Below are 19,152 nucleotides of genomic sequence, written 5' to 3'. Positions count from 1 at the left end.
AACCTTTTTTTAACTAGGACTAATCACGGCCGGATTTGATACAGCCTGAATTCGAACCAGGGACTGTAGTGACGCCTCTTGCACTGAGATGCAGTGCCTTACACCGCTGAGTCCATGTTTGTCTGTAACCTATTTAACTGTACTAGAATGCTTAAAAGGCTGCAAAAATCGTAAATATCGGTATTGTTTTTTTGGCAAGGAAAATATTGGTTATTGGTCAAAAATGCGGTGCATCACTAATTCTGATGTTTGCCAGGTCTTGCAGTCCCAAGATAGAAGGGGGGGATGGGGGAATTTCAGCAGGCAAGAAAATGGCCTTGCTGAAATCCCCCCCTCTCCCTTCTAATTTCCTTAATTTTGTCACTTTCTATAGAACGAACTTCACATCAGGATAGGCAACCAAAACAAATAATTAATGTGTGTGTTATATTAAGCAGAGGGAGTAAAATGTAGGCAAGCAATAAACATTTCAGAACAGCTACTAGTTGAATAAGACATGGGAGAGATGACGATTTATAGACTAATACACTTGAAACAAATAACCAAACTGCAGACATTACTAGTGCCTCCCCCGCGATCAAACCACCATAAGTCTAATGAAACGCAGCCTAACATGATCATTGACAGCTGCCTTGAAGGACACACATAAAAAATGCTTTCTGCTAAGATCAGTGAAATGTAGGCTAAACTGACAACAGAGTGAAGAATAGAAATCTCACCTAGCAAGCAAGACGCAGCATTGAAGAATTGAGTGCGTTCACGCGAACGGGAGGGAGAAGTCTGTCGGGGGAGATTTTCGGCACAACTTCGTCTAAGGCCGAACAGCCGTACCAATATATCCTCCAGACACCGGCTTCTCGGGCACTTTCACTTAAATAGAGAACAGATTAACTAGGTAGCCAATTCAAAACCGATTTTGTACCGTCTAGGTAACTGTTTAGATATTATTTGCATGTATGAATGTTTTCGTCCTGTCCCCAAAAACATTCCACTGACACTAGCAAATAAGGCCATACAAAGTTGATTTAACTTTTGTGAACGATTCATTCTGATTAATCTAAATGGTTCTTCTTGATGAGACAATTCACTGCCATTGTATTAGTTGGGATTCGATTCAATCGCTGTGAATCGAATCATGTTAATCAAAATAATAATTTGAGATTTTTAAACATTAGGAAAAAAATATTAAATCTAGCCTTGTTTTTGGATTATGTGTCTTAACTTTCTTTCTTGATACTTCCATTTGATTTGGGCTGAATATTTTGTGGGCTGAATAAAAATATTTGTAACCTACTATAGCCATTTGAGCTTTTGTTATATTGATTGAGCAAATTATTTCATTTGTCATCAAACGTATTTGGTTGTAATGTTTTACATCAAGGGTGGTCAGCCATCCTCCAGGAAAGCTAATGTGAGTCACCTGTACAGGCTTTTATTCTAGTCCCCCTCTAACAAAACATCTCCAGGCTCAGGGTTGACCACATGTTTTATACAGTTGCCTAACAGGTATTTTACTTTTGGGGGCGGGGTTAAGTGCCTTGCTCAACAAGAAACGGGAGATGGTACATGTGATCAGAGAGCAGCCTCCCAGTGTCTACCACATTGCGCTTTACTTTTTTTATACGTACATTGACACTGCCAATTGTTGGCCATGGAAACTTAATTAAAAGTCAATCTATATGAACCCTGTATGTATCGGTATCTATGCAAGGACCGGTTTTGTTTTTTACTTTACCATCTATAATGCTATTTCACTGTTTTGGTTTGTTAAATGTGATACACCACCCCTGCGTGTGTAATGTCAGTTATTCTGTTTTCTGTTGATTGTCTATTAGTTTGTGTCTTACTGTCTGCAAACAGCTTGTTTGTTAGGAATATTCTGGAAAAGTTGTGCCTAAAATGGATTGTATTAGCCGCTAATGCTAATTGCTAGTTAGCTGGCTAACTCCCAATGGTTAAATCAGACTTTCCCAAACTCCACGAGGTGCAAAAGAGGGTAGTGCGTACAGCCCAGTACATCACTGTGCCAAGCTTCCTGCCATCCGGGACCTCTATACCAGGTGGTGTCAGAGGAAGGCCCTACAATTTGCCAAGGACTCCAACACCCTAATCATAGACTGTTCTCTCTACTACCGCACGGCAAGCAGTTCTGGAGCACAAAGTCTAGGTCCAAAAGGCTTCTTAAACCCCCAAACCATAAGACTGCTGAACTGCTAATCAAATGGCTACCTGGACTATTCACATTTTATACGCTACTGCTACTCGCTGTTTATCTATGCATAGTCACTTTACCCCTACCTACATGTACATATTAGCTAAATTACCTCTACAAACCTGTACTCCCGCACATTGACTGGGTACCGGTGTGCCCTGTATATAGCCTCGTTATTGTTATTTTATTGTTACTCAATTTTTTTTTTTTACTTTTGTTTATTTTGTAAATATTCTCCTCTCTTATTTGCATCATTGGTTAAGGGCTTATAAGTAAGCATTTCACGGTAAGGTTTACAAAGGTTGTAAATGTGACAAATGGTGCCAGTGTGCCACATGTGCATGTGACAAATAACATTTGATTTAAAGTGCAACGCTTTGTCAAATTTTGCAGTAAATCAGATGTCTTTGACCCTGCCACAATGTGCGATTCATGAGCTCCAGTTTTTCGACCTAAAGATAATGAAAAATAGTACATCACGTGAATTGTTCCAGTATTATTCCCCAAACTTGCACTGTGAGTGCTTGGCGTTAGTCAAGTCCTTTTTTTCAACCTGACACTTGCGGAGTGGCAGAGTTTTTAGATCCTGCAGTTGCATTAATCTGTCTGCGGTTGCTTGTGCTAAACTAAACAGAATAAGTGCTTCCCTGTGTTGCCCTCATATTTCAGTTAGACAGCGGTATGCATAAAGCGACTAAGTCTTGGCGCTTGTACTCCCTCTACTCTACCGCAGCCTTTGGCTCCCGCAGGGATAGGGATGACGGAGGGCGACGTGCCTTCGGCAGTGGGTACCGCCGTGACGATGACGATCAGAGTGGCGGAGGTGGTGGTAGCCGCTATGGGGCCCGGGATCGCTACGGCGGAGACCGGGAGGGCCGGTACGAGAGGCAGGACGAAGGGCGCGAGGAGAGAGGTGAGGGTAAACTACCCTCAAATTGTTCTCAATATTTTATTTATTACAGTTTATTATTCTGTGTGTTATTCAACCCTGTAACCACATGTCCATCCTGCTACCCCCACTGACACCACCCTTCCCTCAGGTTCCCTGCCTAGATCCCCTTTAAATAATTAGCAGTGCTATATTACATCTCACTATGAACAGGACTCCCTTGGGGATTATGCCAAGGTTCAAATTAAGGTTAAATATAGACAATGTAACCCATGTATCTCCCCACCCCGCACAACCAGTTGGTCCCACCGAGAGGCCCAAGCTGGTCCTGAAGCCGCGCAGCATGGCCAAGGAGGAGCAGCAGGCCGGCAGCGGTGGGGCTCCCCCAGCTGCTCCGGCAGCCGCCCGCAGCTCTGGTCGAGCCTCCATCTTTGGAGCGGCCAAGCCCGTGGACACAGCGGCTAAGGAGCGGGAGGTGGAGGAGAAGCTCCAGAGGCAGCTGGAAGAGGACCAGTCCAAGGGCTTCGATAGGAAACCTCGCGACAGAGACAGGTGAGGGGTTGTGGGTATAGCAGGAAGCGGCAGAGCTGAATTGAGCGTGAGTCTGGTAGAGTTCTTGAGTGATTTTTATGGTAAGCAAAACACTATGCAAGAGCAACCTGGTGCAACATAAACAGCATTATAACTCAGATTTTGTGCTTGTATTTAATGTTTTCAGCTCTAAATTATTACACATTTTGTAATATCTACAGCAGCTGTTTATTGGTAATTTGGTCATGGGCCCTCTGGAAACAACCTTTCCCTGAATTGTGTGTGTTATAAACTCAGCAAAAAAAGAAACGTCCTCTCACTGTCAACTGTGTTTATTTTCAGCAAACTTAATTTTTGTATGAACATAAGATTCAACAACTGAGACACAAACTGAACAAGTTCTACAGACATGTGACTAAAAAAATGGAATAATGTGTCCCTGAACAAAAGGGGGGGGGGGGGGGGGGGTCCAAATCAAAAGCAACCGTCAGTGTCTGGTGTGGCCACCAGTTGCATTAAGTACACTGCAGTGCATCTCCTCCTCATGGACTGCACCAGTTCTTGCTGTGAGATGTCACCCCACTCTTCCACCAAGGCACTTGCAAGTTCCCGGACATTTCTGGGGGGAATGGCCCTAGATCCAACAGGTCCCAGACGTGCTCAATTGGATTGCGATCCGGGCTCTTTGCTGGCCATAGCAGAGCACTAACATTCCTGTCTTACAGGAAATCACGCACAGAACGAGCAGTATTGCTGGTGGCATTGTCATGCTAGAGGGTCATGTCAGGATGAGCCTGCAGGAAGGGTACCACATGAGGGAGGAGGATGTCTTCCCTGTAACGCATAGCGTTGACACTGCCTGCAATGACAACAAGCTCAGACCGATGATGCTGACACACTGCTCCAGACGCTGACAGGCCCTCCACAGAGTACAGGCTTCTGTGTAACGCTCATTCCTTTGACGATAAACTCGAATCAGACCATCACCCTTGGTGAGACAAGAACGCGATTCGTCAGTGAAGAGCACTTTTTTGTCAGTCCTGTCTGGTCCAGCGACGGTTTGCCCGGTAATGTAAGGCAGGTTCTCACCAGACAACAGGCCTACAAGCCCTCAGTCAAGCCTCTCTCAGCCTATTGCGGACAATGTGAGCACTGATGGAGGGATTGTGCGTTACTGGTGTAACTCAGGCAGTTGATGCCATCCTGTACCTGTCCCGCAGGAGTGATGTTCGGATGTACCGATCCTGTGTAGGTGTTACACTGGTCTGCCACTGCGAGGACGATCAGCTGTCCATCCTGTCTCCCTGTATCGCTGTCTTAGGCGTCTCAGTTCGGACATTGCAATTTATTGCCCTGGTTACATCTGCAGTACTCATGCCTCCTTACAGCATGCCTGTTTTCATAACTGTTCACACAGATGAGCAGGGACCCTGGGCATCTTTCTTTCTGTGTTTTTCAGTCAGTAGAAAGGCCTATTTAGTGTCCTATGTTTTCATAACTGTGACCTTAATTGCCTACCATCTGTAAGCTGTTAGTGTCTTAACGACCGTTCCACAGGTGCATGTTCATTAATTCTTTATGGTTCATTGAACAAGCATGGTAAAGTGTTTAAACCCTTTTACAATGAAGATCTGTGAATTTTTTACGAATTATCTTTGAAAGACAGGGTCCTGAAAAAGGGACGTTTCTTTTTGTTGGTGTGTGTGTGTGTGTCACACAGTATCAGTCAAGTTTGGGCACCTACTTATTCAAGGGTTCTACATTGTAGAATAATAGTGAAGACATCAACACTATGAAATAACACACATGGAATCATGTAGTAACCCAAAAAGTGTTTTTAAAAAAATCAAAATCTATTTATGTAAGAGCATACCAGATGGGATGGCATATCGCTGCAGAATGCTGTTTTAGCTGTGCTGGTTAAGTGTGCCTTGAATTCAAAATAAATGACTGACAGTGTCACCAGCAAAGCACCATCACACCTCAATGCTTCACGGTGGGAACCACACATGCGGAGATCATCCGTTTTCCTACTAATCAGACCAAATGACAGATTTCTGTCGGTCTAATGTCCGTTGCTCATGTTTCTTGGCCCAAGCAAGTGTCTTCCTCTTATTGGTGTGCTTTAGTAGTGGTTTCTTTATGTGAATCAGGCCTTCATGGTCAAATTGCTGCAGTCTCCTCTGAATAGTTTATGTTGAGGTCTGTTACTGGAACTCTGTGAAGCATTTATTTGGGCTGCAATCTGATGTACAGTTAACTCTAATGAACTTATCCTCTGCAGCAGAGGTACCTCGGGGTCTTTCTTTCTTTCCTGTGGCGGTCCTCATGATAGCCAGTTTCATCATAGCGCTTGATGGTTTTTGCAACTGCACTTGAAGAAACTTTCAAAGTAGTTTAAATGTTTCACTTTGACTGACCTTTATGTAATGATGGACTGCTGTTTCTCTTTGCTTATTTGAGCTGTTCTTGCCATAATATGGCTTATTTGGTAAAAGGCCATCTTCTGTATACCACCCCTACCTTGTCACAACACAACTGATTGGCTCAAACGCATTAAGAAGGAAAGAAATTCCACAAATTAACTTTTAGCAAGGCACACGTGTTAATTGAAATGCATTCCAAGTGGCTACTTCTTGAAGCTGGTTGAGAGAATGCCAAGATTGTGCATAGCTGTCAAGGCAACGGGTGGCTACTTTGAAGTATCTCAAATATAAAATATTTTTATTTGTTTAACACGTTTTTGGTTACTACATGATTCCATATGTGTTATTTAATAGTTTTGATGTCTTCACTATTATTCTACAATGTAGAAAGTAGTAAAAAAACAAAAAAAAAACATGGAATGAGTTGGCGTCAACTTTTGACTGATACTGTGTATTTTCATGTTTGTGTGGGTCATTCCTAAAACTAACATGCCAATCATTTCATCCAAACTTCTTGTGTGCATCAACTGTCTGCGTAGCCAGGCGCTAAAATAGAACTTGGTTCTTTTTTTGATGCTTGATGTGATGCAAGTCCCACCTCTCCCATCTCCTCATTGGTTTTTAGGAGCATATACCCACTTGAGTGATTGAAAGATTAACGTCCAGTTGGTGCCGGTAATGCACCTTAAAGTTGGTTTCTAGGTTTCCCCTTATCTGTGGATTAGTTGTTGGAATAAAGAACACACGATTTTGTGTGACCCAAAATGGGTTCAAATTTAGCAAAGATCCAGATAAAATTTACCTTGTCCAGTTCAGGTACAATAACAACCCAATGTTTATATCCCATGACAAATTAGCTAGCAACAGTAAGTTAGCTAGTTAAATGTCCATGAATGTTTCATGTGTTTTATACCTGTCCCCAAATGAATATTGTTGGTTTAGATTTCGTTTTGATATTTCAACATGCGTGTCCAGATCGCGTTTGGTGAGCATGTTGATTTTGTCGATCCACACACGGACGTGCCTGGTCTAGTCAGCATGTTATTGATATAATTCATATCGTCTTAAAGTATTTACTCAAAACCTTTCTCTTCTGTCCTCAGGGACCCAAGCTGGAGGAATGAGGAGCCACCTTCTGAGCGGTCCCGCACAGGAAGTGAGTCATCACATCCCGGAAGTACCTCTGGAGGGAGAGGTGAGGGTCAACCTTATTTTGTTTCTTCTGAGTTCAATCCGGTTCTCTTTGTAGTCTCTTCGCTTGTGGTGTAAGCACTCTTAGATGATCAGTTTTAAGTTTTACCCACAATATTCAATGTATTGTCACTGTATATATTTGTTTTCAGACTAGTGGTCCCTTTTAAACAGCCACTCTTTTTCAGCAGTATTTCAGGAAATGCATATCTATAGTATATACAGTCCAGTGGAGGTTGCTGAGCGGTGGACGGCTCATAATAATGGCTAGAACGGCGCAAATGGAATGGCACCAAACACATGGAAACCATGTATTTAATACCATTAGTCTTATTCCGCTCCAGCCATTACCACGAGCCTATCCACCCCAACTAAGGTGCCACCAGCCTCCTGTGATACATTGGGGTATGAAATGATTGACAGCCTTGAATAATACAAATACTGAGTTATAGTATCGCAATGCTCATTAGTATCGTGGCAAGTAGGGTTGGGCTGATGTGACTAAATTAAAATGCAAGACGATATATTGTGACGTGCAAGATTACGCTATTTTACGAATCAAAACTGCGGTTTTATCAGTTAGGCTGTATCAATATGTTGAAAATTCTAAATTAATTAACTAAGCCTTTATTTATTTTTTTGCCACCAATGATTTATTTAATGAGAATGTGACTATAATATTGTTAATATTTTTTTTGTCCCAGCCCCCGTCCTCGCAGGAGGCCTTTTTTGTGGGCAGTCATTGTAAATATGAATTTGTTCTTAACTGTTGCTTAGTTAAATAGCACAAAAATGGCAGTCTCAAATAATTTTGTCATTAACGGCACTAAATGATTATCGGATATCACCATATTTGGAGTAGTATATCGTAGAAGAGGTCTCCACAAATTTTGCCCAACCCTTGTGGCAAGGTAACAAAACATGAAGCGGATTTAACTGATTTAAGAAAATGGCCGTAATGTTGGAAACAAACAACTGTCTTGTCATCCAGTCATATTTTTTTTCCCCCCAAGCTATAACGCACAATATATTACATAAAGCAGTTTGGGAGTTTGGTCTGCTTTTTGTCATTTTTGCCATGGAAAAAATATTGGCATACTGGTAATAGAGGTCTACACTGGTCCAAAAAGTTGGACCCATCCCGAAATGGACCTGGGGCTTTCCCACCTGGACCTGATATGCATAATTGAGCATTTTTAAACATAGAAAACTTCTCCGATTTGGTCCCGAGAACAACTAAACCCGTATAGACCTGTTTGGATCCAGAACCCTAAAGTAAAAACATTTTTAAGCTACTTTATTGACCGGAGCTGATAAAGCGCAACAGAAGATAAGCCTCTCTAGAAGGAGGGGGAATGGACGTACTGTGAGCGAGTGACATTGGGAGGGAGAGAAGAGAAACGGCAAGTAGACTTGCACTTTAGAAGACTAATAGCTGCCGTAGCTTGGTTATTTATCAATAAATATGATTACGTAGTACTTTTTCTTAACGGCTTCAAACCGGGAGTCGCTAGTTAAACTAGCTAATAGTAGTTAGCTAGCTAGGCTAATTGAGGCTGCTTTCTCATCCTACAGTTATAAATAACTCTATTCAGAATATTAGTGCCTTCAGAAAGTATTCATACCCCTTCACTTATTCCACATTTTGTTACAGCTTGAATTCAAAAGGAATTAAATATATATTTTTCAATGTCTGCTTTTTTCATTTTCCAATAGGTGCCCTTTGCGAGGCATTGGAAAACCTCACTGGTCTTTTGTGGTTGAATATGGGTTTGAAATTCACTGTTCGGCTGAGGTACCTTACAATTATCTGTATTTGTTGGGTACAGAGATGAGGTAGTCCATTCAAAAATCATGTTAAATACTATTATTGCATATTTGATTTGTTTAGCACATTTTTACTCCAACTTATTTAGGCTTGTCATAAAAGAGTTTAATACTAATTGACTCAAGACATTTCAGCTTTTCGTTTTTAATTTATTCCACTTTGACAATATGGGGTATTGTGTGTAGGTCAGTGACCAAAAATAAAAAATGTATCCATTTGAAATTCATGCTTAAACACAAAAAATTTGCAAAAAGTCTAGGGGTGAGTACTTTCTGAATCCACTGTAAGTAGCAGCCTACCTGTTGGCTCTTGTTCGTTGACTATCCTTCACAAATTTTTATTTGTCATTTTATTTCCATGACTAGCCTATTAGCTGCTTTGATGACTTCTGATTGGCCAACACCAAGCTGAACGCCACGCTCAACTCTGGTGAAAAAATATCAAATGGCTCTCTCGACTGCCGTTGTCTCGTTTGGATCTGTACGGGCCCTTCTGGACAAGTCAGTTAAAGTTACACATACCAGTGGTGGATTTAGGCATAGGCGGCATGGGGCACCCTAACACAATTTATTTTATTTTTTTTCAGAATGGCGATATTTGCACGATTGGTTTTCTATCGCTCATTTGCACTAGTTTGTTTCTTGTTTGATGTGCAATTGTGTAGTAATCAGGTTATCTTCTTTATAAGTGTGTTATTCTATTTGTGTGATATAGGATTTGTGCAATTTTGTTTTATTTGTGTGTTAGCAATAGGTAATATTGTAATTTGATTCTCTTTATTTGTATTTATATACAATTTGTTTCTATTTGGCTTTGTTACTACTTTTTGATATTTTGGTTATTTTTGTATATATTATATTTATAGTTTTAAATGTTATGATTTGTGTTCCAAATGTCTGAATAAGAGCCCGTTTGCACTGTGAAGGGAGCGTTGTACGAGATCTTATGTTTGTTGGCAATTTCTCGCATGGAATACCCTTCATTTCTCAGAACAAGGATAGACTGATGAGTTTCAGACGAAAGGTCTTTGTTTCTGGCCATTTTGATCCTGTAATCGAACCCACACATGCTGATGCTCCAGATACTCAACTATTCTAAAGACCAGTTTTGTTGCTTTATTACAACAGTTTTTTTCAGCTGTGCTAACATAATTGCAAAAGGGCTTTAATGATCAATTAGCCTTTTAAAATGATCAACTTGGATTAGCTAACACAATGTGCCATTGGAACACAGGAGTGATGGTTGCTGATAATGGGCCTCTGTATGCAAATGTTGATATTCCATTAAAAAATCTGCCTTTTCCAGCTACAATAACAATGTCTACACTGTATCTCTGATCAATTTGATGTTATTTGAATGGACAAAAAAAATTGTTTTCCTTTCAAAAACAAGGACATTTCTAAGTGAACCCAAACTTTTGAATGGTTGTGTGTGTATATATGCTGTGTACCCATATATATGCATACTGTGTATACACATACAGTTGAAGTCAGAAGTTTACATACACCTTAGCCAAATACATTTAAATTCAGTTTTTCACAATTCCTAACATTTAATCCTAGTAAAAATTCCCTGTCTTAGGTTTGTTAGATCACCACTTTTATTTTAACAATGTGAAATGTCAGAATAATTGTAGAGTGATTTATTTGAGCTTTTATTTCTTTCATCATATTCCCAGTGGGTCAGAAGTTTACGTACACTCTAAGTATTTGGTAGCATTGCCTTTAAATTGTTTAACTTGGGTCAAACATTTTGGGTAGCCTTCCACATGCTTCCCACAATAAGTTGGGGAATTTTGGCCCATTTCCTCCTGACAGAGCTGGTGTAACTGAATCGGGTAACTGTAAGCCTCCTTGCTCGCACACGCTTTTTCAGTTCTGCCCACAAATGTTCTATGGTATTAAAGTCAGGGCTTTGTGATGGCCACTCCAATACCTTCACTTAGTTGTCCTTAAGCCATTTTGCCACAACTTTGGAAGTATGCTTGGGGTCATTGTTCATTTGGAAGACCCATTTGCGACCAAGCTTTAACTTCCTGACTGATGTCTTGAGATGTTGCTTCAATATATCCACATAATCTTCCTCATGATGCCATCTATTTTGAAGTGCACCAGTCCCTCCTGCAGCAAAGCAATCCCACAACATGATGCTGCCACCCCCGTGCTTCACGGTTGGAATGGTGTTCTTCAGCTTGCAAGCATCCCCCTTTTTCCTACAAACATAACGATGGTCATTATGGCCAAACAGATCTATTTTTGTTTCATCAGACCAGAGGAAAAGTACAATCTTTGCAGTTGCAACCCGTAGTCTAGCTTTTTTTTTTTTAGGTTTAGGAGCAGCGGCTTCTTTCTTGCTAAGCGGCCTTTCAGGTTATGTCGATATAGGGCTCGTTTTACTGTGGATATAGATACTTTTGTATCTTAACTCCAGCATCTTCACAAAGGCCTTTGCTGCTGTTCTGGGATTGATTTGCACTCTTTGCACCGAAGCACGTTCATCTCTAGGAGACAGAACGCTTCTCCTTCCTGAGCAGTGTATGACTGCGTGGTCCCATGGTGTTTATACTTGCATACTTTTGTTTATACAGATGAACGTGGTACCTTCAGGTGTTTGGAAATTGCTCCCAAGGATGAACCAGACTTGTAGTGGTCTACAATTTGTTTTCTGAATTCTTGGCTGATTTTCTTTTTATTTTCTCATATGTCAAGCAAAGAGGCACTGAGTTTGAAGGTAGGCCTTGAAATACATCCACAGGTACACCTCCAATTGACTCAAATGATGTCAATTAGCCTATCAGAAGCTTCTAAAAGCTGTTTAAAGGCACAGTCAACTTAGTGTATGTAAACTTCTGACCCACTAGAATTGTGATAGTGAGTTATAAGTGAAATAATCTGTCTGTAAACAATTGTTGGAAAAATGACTTGTCATGCACAAAGTAGATGTCCTAACCGACTTGCCAAAACTATAGTTTAACAAGAAATTTGTGGAGTTGTTGAAATGACTCTAACCTAAGTGCATGTAAACTTCAACTGTATTTGAATACTGTGTATGGTCTTGCTTTGCATGTCTCTTCACCAAACTAAAATCACAGCATCCCATCTTTACCACAGCCTCACGGCGCAGAGAGAGCGAGCGCTCAGTGGAGAACGAAGTATTCAGCGGTAAGGAGGACGACCCTCCCTCTCCGGTGGCTCGGCCCTCTTCTGCCAACTCTTCCACCTTCTCCTCCAAGGAGCCCCTCAAGGTGATGCCTGCACCGCCACCTAAGGAGAATGCCTGGGCCAAGCGGCCTGCATTGAGTACCGGGTCCAGCGAGGGATGCGCCCCTATCTCTACCAGTGACACGGCACCTCCCAAACTGAGGTCAGAACATGTTCTTATACGTCTTCTATATTGTATAGCATCTCTAGATAATGAAGTGGCCAATTATGTCTCATATTGATGTCACATCCATTACCAAAAGCCTGTCTATTTTAGTGACAGTGGCTAAGAGTAGTTTAGAATTGTTTTGTTGCAAGCTAGTTAGTTAAACGTCTGAATGTCCCATCTCTTTTCAGCTTGAGTTCTACAAATGAAAGAGGATCGAATAAGGGTAAGCCTCTCGGAGACCGCAAAGGCCTTGCTTGTGTGTTGTATTAGTAGTTCCTTCCAAAGGAGTAATGGAGACTTTGTCCTAATCTAATCCCAGAGTGGACCGACTAGGCCTTTCGGTCGTACTCTTAAGAGATTCTGAGTGTGATTGACACTTTTGGGTTCTATTCACCCCCTCACCGTTCAATCACTGCTGGATAATTATATTTTACAAGATCACCAGGACTTGACGTTGACTTTTATATGTACTTGTCCTTTCGACAAGTAGGATTTTATTTATTTATTTATTGTCCAAAAGCCCTAGTCACTTGTTTCAACAACAATAAGATTTAACACAGAATGGGACAAAAATGTAGGCTACACTCTACCTATAGGCTTGAATATGCAAAGAAGCAACACTGCCTCTAAGGCTCTCCTGGAGAATGGTTGGCATAGCCTGACAACGTACATAAAATGATTCTGCTGCTCTGTCATTCGCGGCATACTTTGGTCTGAGACTACCATCATTGAAGCTGTTTCTGGTGACGCTAACGAGGGGTGTCAGCTATTGGATCTGCTCTAACCAATCAGAGTATCAAAGCCAAATTTTCAAACCGCCGCTTTGCCCAAGTGTGTTCTGGGTCTGGCCCAACCCATTGGTTACTGGACCAATCAGACAGCCACGAATATGTTCACATTCGGTGACGGGTCGGGGTTGTTCTCAGATCTAGACTCATTGAGGAGAAGAAACAAACGTCCATGGGTTTAGCGTTTAGCCAGAGCAAGGAGTCTGGGTAGCCAGGCAATGGTTCGCCACTCATGGGTTGCGTTTACACAGGCAGCCCAATTCTGATATTTTTACCACCAATTGATCTTTTGACCATTCATATCAGATCTTTTAACATGTGATATTTTTCAGAGCTGATCTGATTAGCCAAAGACAAATTGGTGGAAAAAATATCAGAATTGGACTACCTAAGTAAAACGTAGCCTTGGTGGCCTATAAAATATTGTAACATAAGCACAACCAAATCATTTTTGTCTTTATAAAATAATTCCTTCCACGGCTCAGAATTAAGGTTGTCTCTATAAATATGTCTACGGTTCATAACTCTCTGGGACAGTTCTGGGAGCACATTAAAACATTTAAAGCAATGAGGCTGATGTAACACTAAAATGTTAGTTTTATTTCTTCATATTATAAGCTCAACAATACGCACATGGCTTTAGGCTATGCACGAATGTTCCAAAATGCTATTAACGGGAAAACACTAATCAAAAGCCCACCGCATGCCCTAGCGGTTTCAGGTGAAAATACCCGTTAGAAATTAGAAGGGAGATCTAAAGATGCATCAACTAGCATGCATTTCGGCAATGACGAGCTGTGTCCGAATACCCATACTAACATACTGCATACTTAATGAGTATATACTACATACTATATACTATTAGTACATTTTAGTATACTGTAAATAAACGGTATCTTTTCAGTTGTGCACTAGTGCTTTGCCTGTCTACTGGAAATGGATGATTTTGCTCTGCAAGCTCTTGCTAGCTTGTTAGCATAACAAATGACAAGCTAAAAATGTTACGATTTTGGGTGTGTTCATAAATTCAATCTGGAGTGCCGGAGTGCGCTCTGGGCGTTCGTAACTCCAGAGCGTTGTCAGATTGTCTGTAAATTCAGTGATTCGCTCTCGGGGTGTTCACACTGGATGCTTTGGAGTAAAGCATTCAACGGCAGTAAAGCACCCAAGCGAACTGTCTAGCGTTAGCTAGCTACTTCCAGACACAAATGAGAGAACACCTCACTGACAGTTTTACTCGCCCTTGCAGAGCTGATTAGGCTGTGTTCATGTTATACAGATCGTAGGTGACTAACTGTGCTGCTGGCAACAATTTAATTTAAAAAAATGTTAAAAGTCCAACTTTTACTGACACCGGCTGTATTCAAAGTGGTGTTGAGCGTTGGTAAATTCATCAGGTATTCTGCGCGAGAGTGCTCTGAAATCGGAGTGGATAGCCAAAATGAACAAGGACGACTATACCACTTAGCTGTGAATAATTAAGTCAATAAACGTTGGGTTAGTTAATATACTGCCTAGCAACTTCAATGTATTAGCCAACTAACGTTACGGAACTAGCTAACATACAAACTAGCTAACGGTACATACTGCTGTAATTCTATGCGGTTCGTAAGGATAGCGTAGCGAACAAATTGTCAGCCAACATAACATGTAATTAAGTAATGACATCAAATAAGTTACATTGCTCAACATTTTCTTAACATTTGTCATAATTAGTTAAAGCAATTAATTTGTATTCGATCTCGTCAGACTTCAGCTGCATATTTTCCACCATTTTCTTCAAATCGGAAAATGTTTTGAAGCCACGCCCATTTTCTGAATTGCATTATGGACCCTAAAAGCACAGAAATGGTGTCCACTACATGTATAATTCATTTTTGGGGGAAATTTTGTGCGACATCCGGGAACTTATGGCATACTAACTATATCCACACTGACCAATAAGCATACTATATACTCAATTCACGTCACAAATAGTATGGTTAGTATGAGTATTCAAACAGAGTTTAGGATTATGCCTTTTGGCTGCTGGACAAATAAACGTTGATTTTTTAAAACTAATAGAACATGAGAAATGCTTGTGTCATATTAAGTGTTAAAATAATTCTCTCAATATTTCTGTGGTTGTTTTGCTTAGGCTAGGCTACTTTGATTGAACCAAGCTAAGACATGCTTAATAAAAATTACATAAACCTCCAGGTTTAAAAAAATTAAAGCTGGAACATGTCACTTTTTTGGTGATCCAACAAAATTCTCATAGAAATGTGCGTTATACGGTGCATAAAGTATTCAGACCCCTTCACTTTTTCCACATTTTGTTATGTCAGTCTTATTCTAAAATTGATTGAATACATGTTTTTCCTCCATCTACATAACACACAATAATGATGAAGCAAAAACGGGTGTAAACATTTTTGCAAATGTATTAAAAATAGAAACACCTTATTTACATAAGCATTGCCTGTCAGAGCAAAAACCAAGCTATAAGGTCAAGGGAATTGTCTGTAGAGCTCAGACAAACTTCCAAAGAAGTTTGGAACCATCAAGACTTCCTAGAGCTGGCCGCCTGGCTAAGCTTAGCAATCGGGGCACGCTCCAGAGTTCCTCTGTGGAGATTGGAGAACCTTCCAGAAGGACAACCATCTCTCCAATCAGGCCTTTATAGTAGAGTGGCCAGATGGAAGACATTCCTCAGTAAAAGGCACATGACAGCCCACGTAGAGTTTTCCTGAAGGAATCTGAATTCTGAGAAACAAGATTCTCTGGTCTGATGAAACCAAGATTGAACTCTTTGGCCCGAATGCCAAGCGCCACGTCTGGAAACCTGGCACCATCCCTACGGTGAAGCATAATGGTGGCAGCATCATTTTGTGTGTGTTTTTCAGCGGCAGGGACTGGAAGACTAGTCAGGATTGAGGGAAAGATGAACTGAGCAAAATACAGAGATCCTTGATGAAAACTTGCTCCAGAACGCTCAGGACCTCAGACTGGGGCAAATATTCACCTTCCAACAGGACAACCATCCTAAGCACACAGCCAAGACAACGCAGGAGTGGCTTGGGGACAAGTCTCAAGGACCTTGAGTGGCCCAGCCAGAGCCCGGACTTGAAGACCGATCGAACATCTCTGGAGAGACCTGAGAAAATTTGTGCAGCAATGCTCCCCATCTAACCTGACAGCGCTTGAGAGGATCTGCAGAGGAGAATGGGAGTAACTCCCCAAATACAGTTGTGCCAAGCTTGTAGCATCATACCCAAGAAGACTTTAGGCTTTAATCTTTGCAAATATTTCTAAAAGCCTGTTTATACTTTGTCATTATGGGTTATTGTGTGTAGTGATGAGGGGAAAAAAACTTTAAACCATTTTAGAATAAGGCTGTAACAAAATGCGGTAAATGGCTATGTTGACAGAATCAAGCCTTTAGACATTAATGTTAATTGTCCTATATTATATTTGTCAAACATGCCTATAGTTATGTTAAGTCTCATTAAAGTAGCCAATATGCATATCACCTACACTCTGTGTAGGCTTTTTTATTTATATACATGAACAATATATTTGAGTTTTATTCCAATGTTGGCCTCTGATGATCCATTTCTGATCTGAGTAATTGTTTTATTTTGATTTTCATTAATTGTCCATTTGGACAACTTAAATCTATATTCTTCTTGTCAATAAATAGTTTTAACCCTTGTCCGGGACAAGCGTTAATGTCGAGCCCTGATCACGTTCCAATTCTAAAATATACTGAACAAAAATATAAACGCACCATGCAACAATTGCATCGTTTCTCTGAGTTACAGTTCATATAAGGAACATATGACTGGCTAGGTGTAGAGGCACACCCACTTAAGTCAACTACTTGGGAGCCAGACCCAGCCACAAAATGGCTTTATTACAGACAGAAATACTCCTCAGCAACGTTCCCTTCAGACAAGCTGTCGCCATTGGCATCGGCTTATGGGGAACGTAATATTTCAAATCAAAATCCCTCTCCTCAGACGATCCCTCAGGTGAAAGTAGCCGCATGTGGAAGTCTTGGGCTGGCGTGGTTGAGGCCCGTTGGACGTACTGACAAATTCTTGCAAATGGAAGAGGCTTATGGTAGAGAAATGAACATTCAATTCTCTGGTAACAGCTCTGGTGGACATTCCTGCAGTCAGCATGACAATTGCACTCTCCCTCAACTTGAAACATCTGTGGCATTCTGTTGTGTGACAAAACAGTACATTTTTTGTGGTATTTTATTGTCCCCAACACAAGGTGCCCCTGTGTAATTTTATATATATATAAATAAAACTAGGCAAGTCACAAACTCCTATTTTCAATGACGGCCTGGGAACAGTGGGTTAACCTCTCTGGGATCGTTCGGGACGCTAGCGTCCCACCTCACCAACAGCCAGTGAAATTGCAAGGCGCCAAATTCAAAACAGAAATCTCATAACTACAATTCCTCAACCATACAAGTATTTTACACCATTTTAAAGATACACTTCTCGTTAATCCAACCACAGTGTCTGATTTGAAAAAGGCTTTTCGGCGAAAGCAGAACATATTATGTTAGGTCTGCAACTAGTCACAGAAAGCATTCAGCCATTTTCCAACCAAAGAGAGGTGTCACAAAAAGCAGAAATATAGATAAAATTAATCACTAACCTTTGACGGTCTTAATCAGATGACACTCCCAGGACTCAATGTTACACAATACATGTATGTTTTGTTCGATCAAGTTCATATTTATATCCAAAAACCTCAGTTTACATTGGCGCCATGTTCAGAAATTCCTCCAACATCCAGAGAAATTGCAAATAACAGAAATACTCATCATAAACTGATGAAAGATACATGTTTTACATAGAATTAAAGATAAACTTGTTCTTAATGCAACTGCTGTGTCAGATTTCAAAAAAGCTTTACGGCAAAAGCACAATATTCAATCTAAGGACAGCGTTCAGCCACAAAAGCAAGCCATACAGTTACCCGCCAAATTGTGGATTCAACAAAAGTCATAAATAGTATTATAAATCTTCACTTCCCTTTGCTGATCTTTGTCGGAATGCACTCACAGGACTTTCACAAATGTTCGATTACGTCCATATTTATGTCCAAATACCTCAGTTTTGTTCACATTTAGTCCACTATTCCAAAGGCACAATGCGCGAGCGCAAAATCCAGACAAAGTCAAGAGTTCCATTACAGTTTGTAGAAACATGTCAAACGATGTTGACAATCAATCCTTAGGGTCTTTTTATAATCAATCTTCAATAATATTCCAACCGGACAATAGCGTATTCATTACAGAGGAAATGGAAGGAACGGCGCGCCCGCGTGACCGCTTAGTAAACAACTGATTGGCCTCAGCCTAGTCCACTTGTTGAAACAGCTTTTATTCGACACCCTTCCACAATAGAAGCCTCAAACTACTTTCTAAAGACTGTTGACATCTGCTGGAAGCCTTGGGAAGTGCAATCTGGCCCCATAGACACAGCATATTGGATAGGCAATCACTTAAATGAAACTACAAACCTCAGATTTCCCACTTCCTGGTTGGATTTGTCTCAGGTTTTCGCCTGCCATATGAGTTCTGTTCTACTCAGACATCATTCAAACAGTTTTAGAAACTTCAGAGTTTTCTATCCAATACTACTAATCATATGCATATATTAGAATCTGGGACAGAATAGCAAGCAGTTTACTCTGGGCACCTTATTCATCCAAGCTACTCAATACTGCCCCCCTGTCACCAAGAAGTTAACTGCGTTGTTCAGGGGCAGAACGATAGATTTGTACCTTGTCAGCTCGGGGATTCGATCTTGCAACCTTTCGGTGACTAGTCCAACGCTCTAACCACTAGGCTACGCTGCCATGCGGTTTAATCAGTTTCTTGATATGCCACACCTGTCAGGTCAATGGATCAT

The 19,152-nt window shown here is 40.9% G+C and overlaps 1 protein-coding gene across 7 annotated transcripts in view; it reads left to right on the top strand.

The window, feature by feature from the left end:
• Positions 1–19,152, top strand: part of LOC110493954 (eukaryotic translation initiation factor 4B) — a 52,801-nt gene that overhangs the window by 19,800 nt on the left and 13,849 nt on the right. For 6 of the 7 annotated variants that reach the window (XM_036949979.1, XM_021568577.2, XM_021568580.2 and 3 more), the window contains exons 8-12: positions 2,946–3,131; positions 3,401–3,653; positions 7,162–7,253; positions 12,188–12,440; positions 12,635–12,669. In XM_036949979.1, coding sequence (XP_036805874.1) covers positions 2,946–3,131; positions 3,401–3,653; positions 7,162–7,253; positions 12,188–12,440; positions 12,635–12,669 — 819 coding nt within the window. The remainder of the gene's footprint in view (positions 1–2,945; positions 3,132–3,400; positions 3,654–7,161; positions 7,254–12,187; positions 12,441–12,634; positions 12,670–19,152) is intronic. The other variant, XM_021568576.2, reaches the window with a different exon arrangement.

This window comes from Oncorhynchus mykiss, chromosome 17 (assembly GCF_013265735.2).
Source record: "Oncorhynchus mykiss isolate Arlee chromosome 17, USDA_OmykA_1.1, whole genome shotgun sequence".
Lineage (NCBI taxonomy): Eukaryota > Metazoa > Chordata > Actinopteri > Salmoniformes > Salmonidae > Oncorhynchus > Oncorhynchus mykiss.
This window is presented reverse-complemented; position numbering and strand designations above follow the sequence as displayed.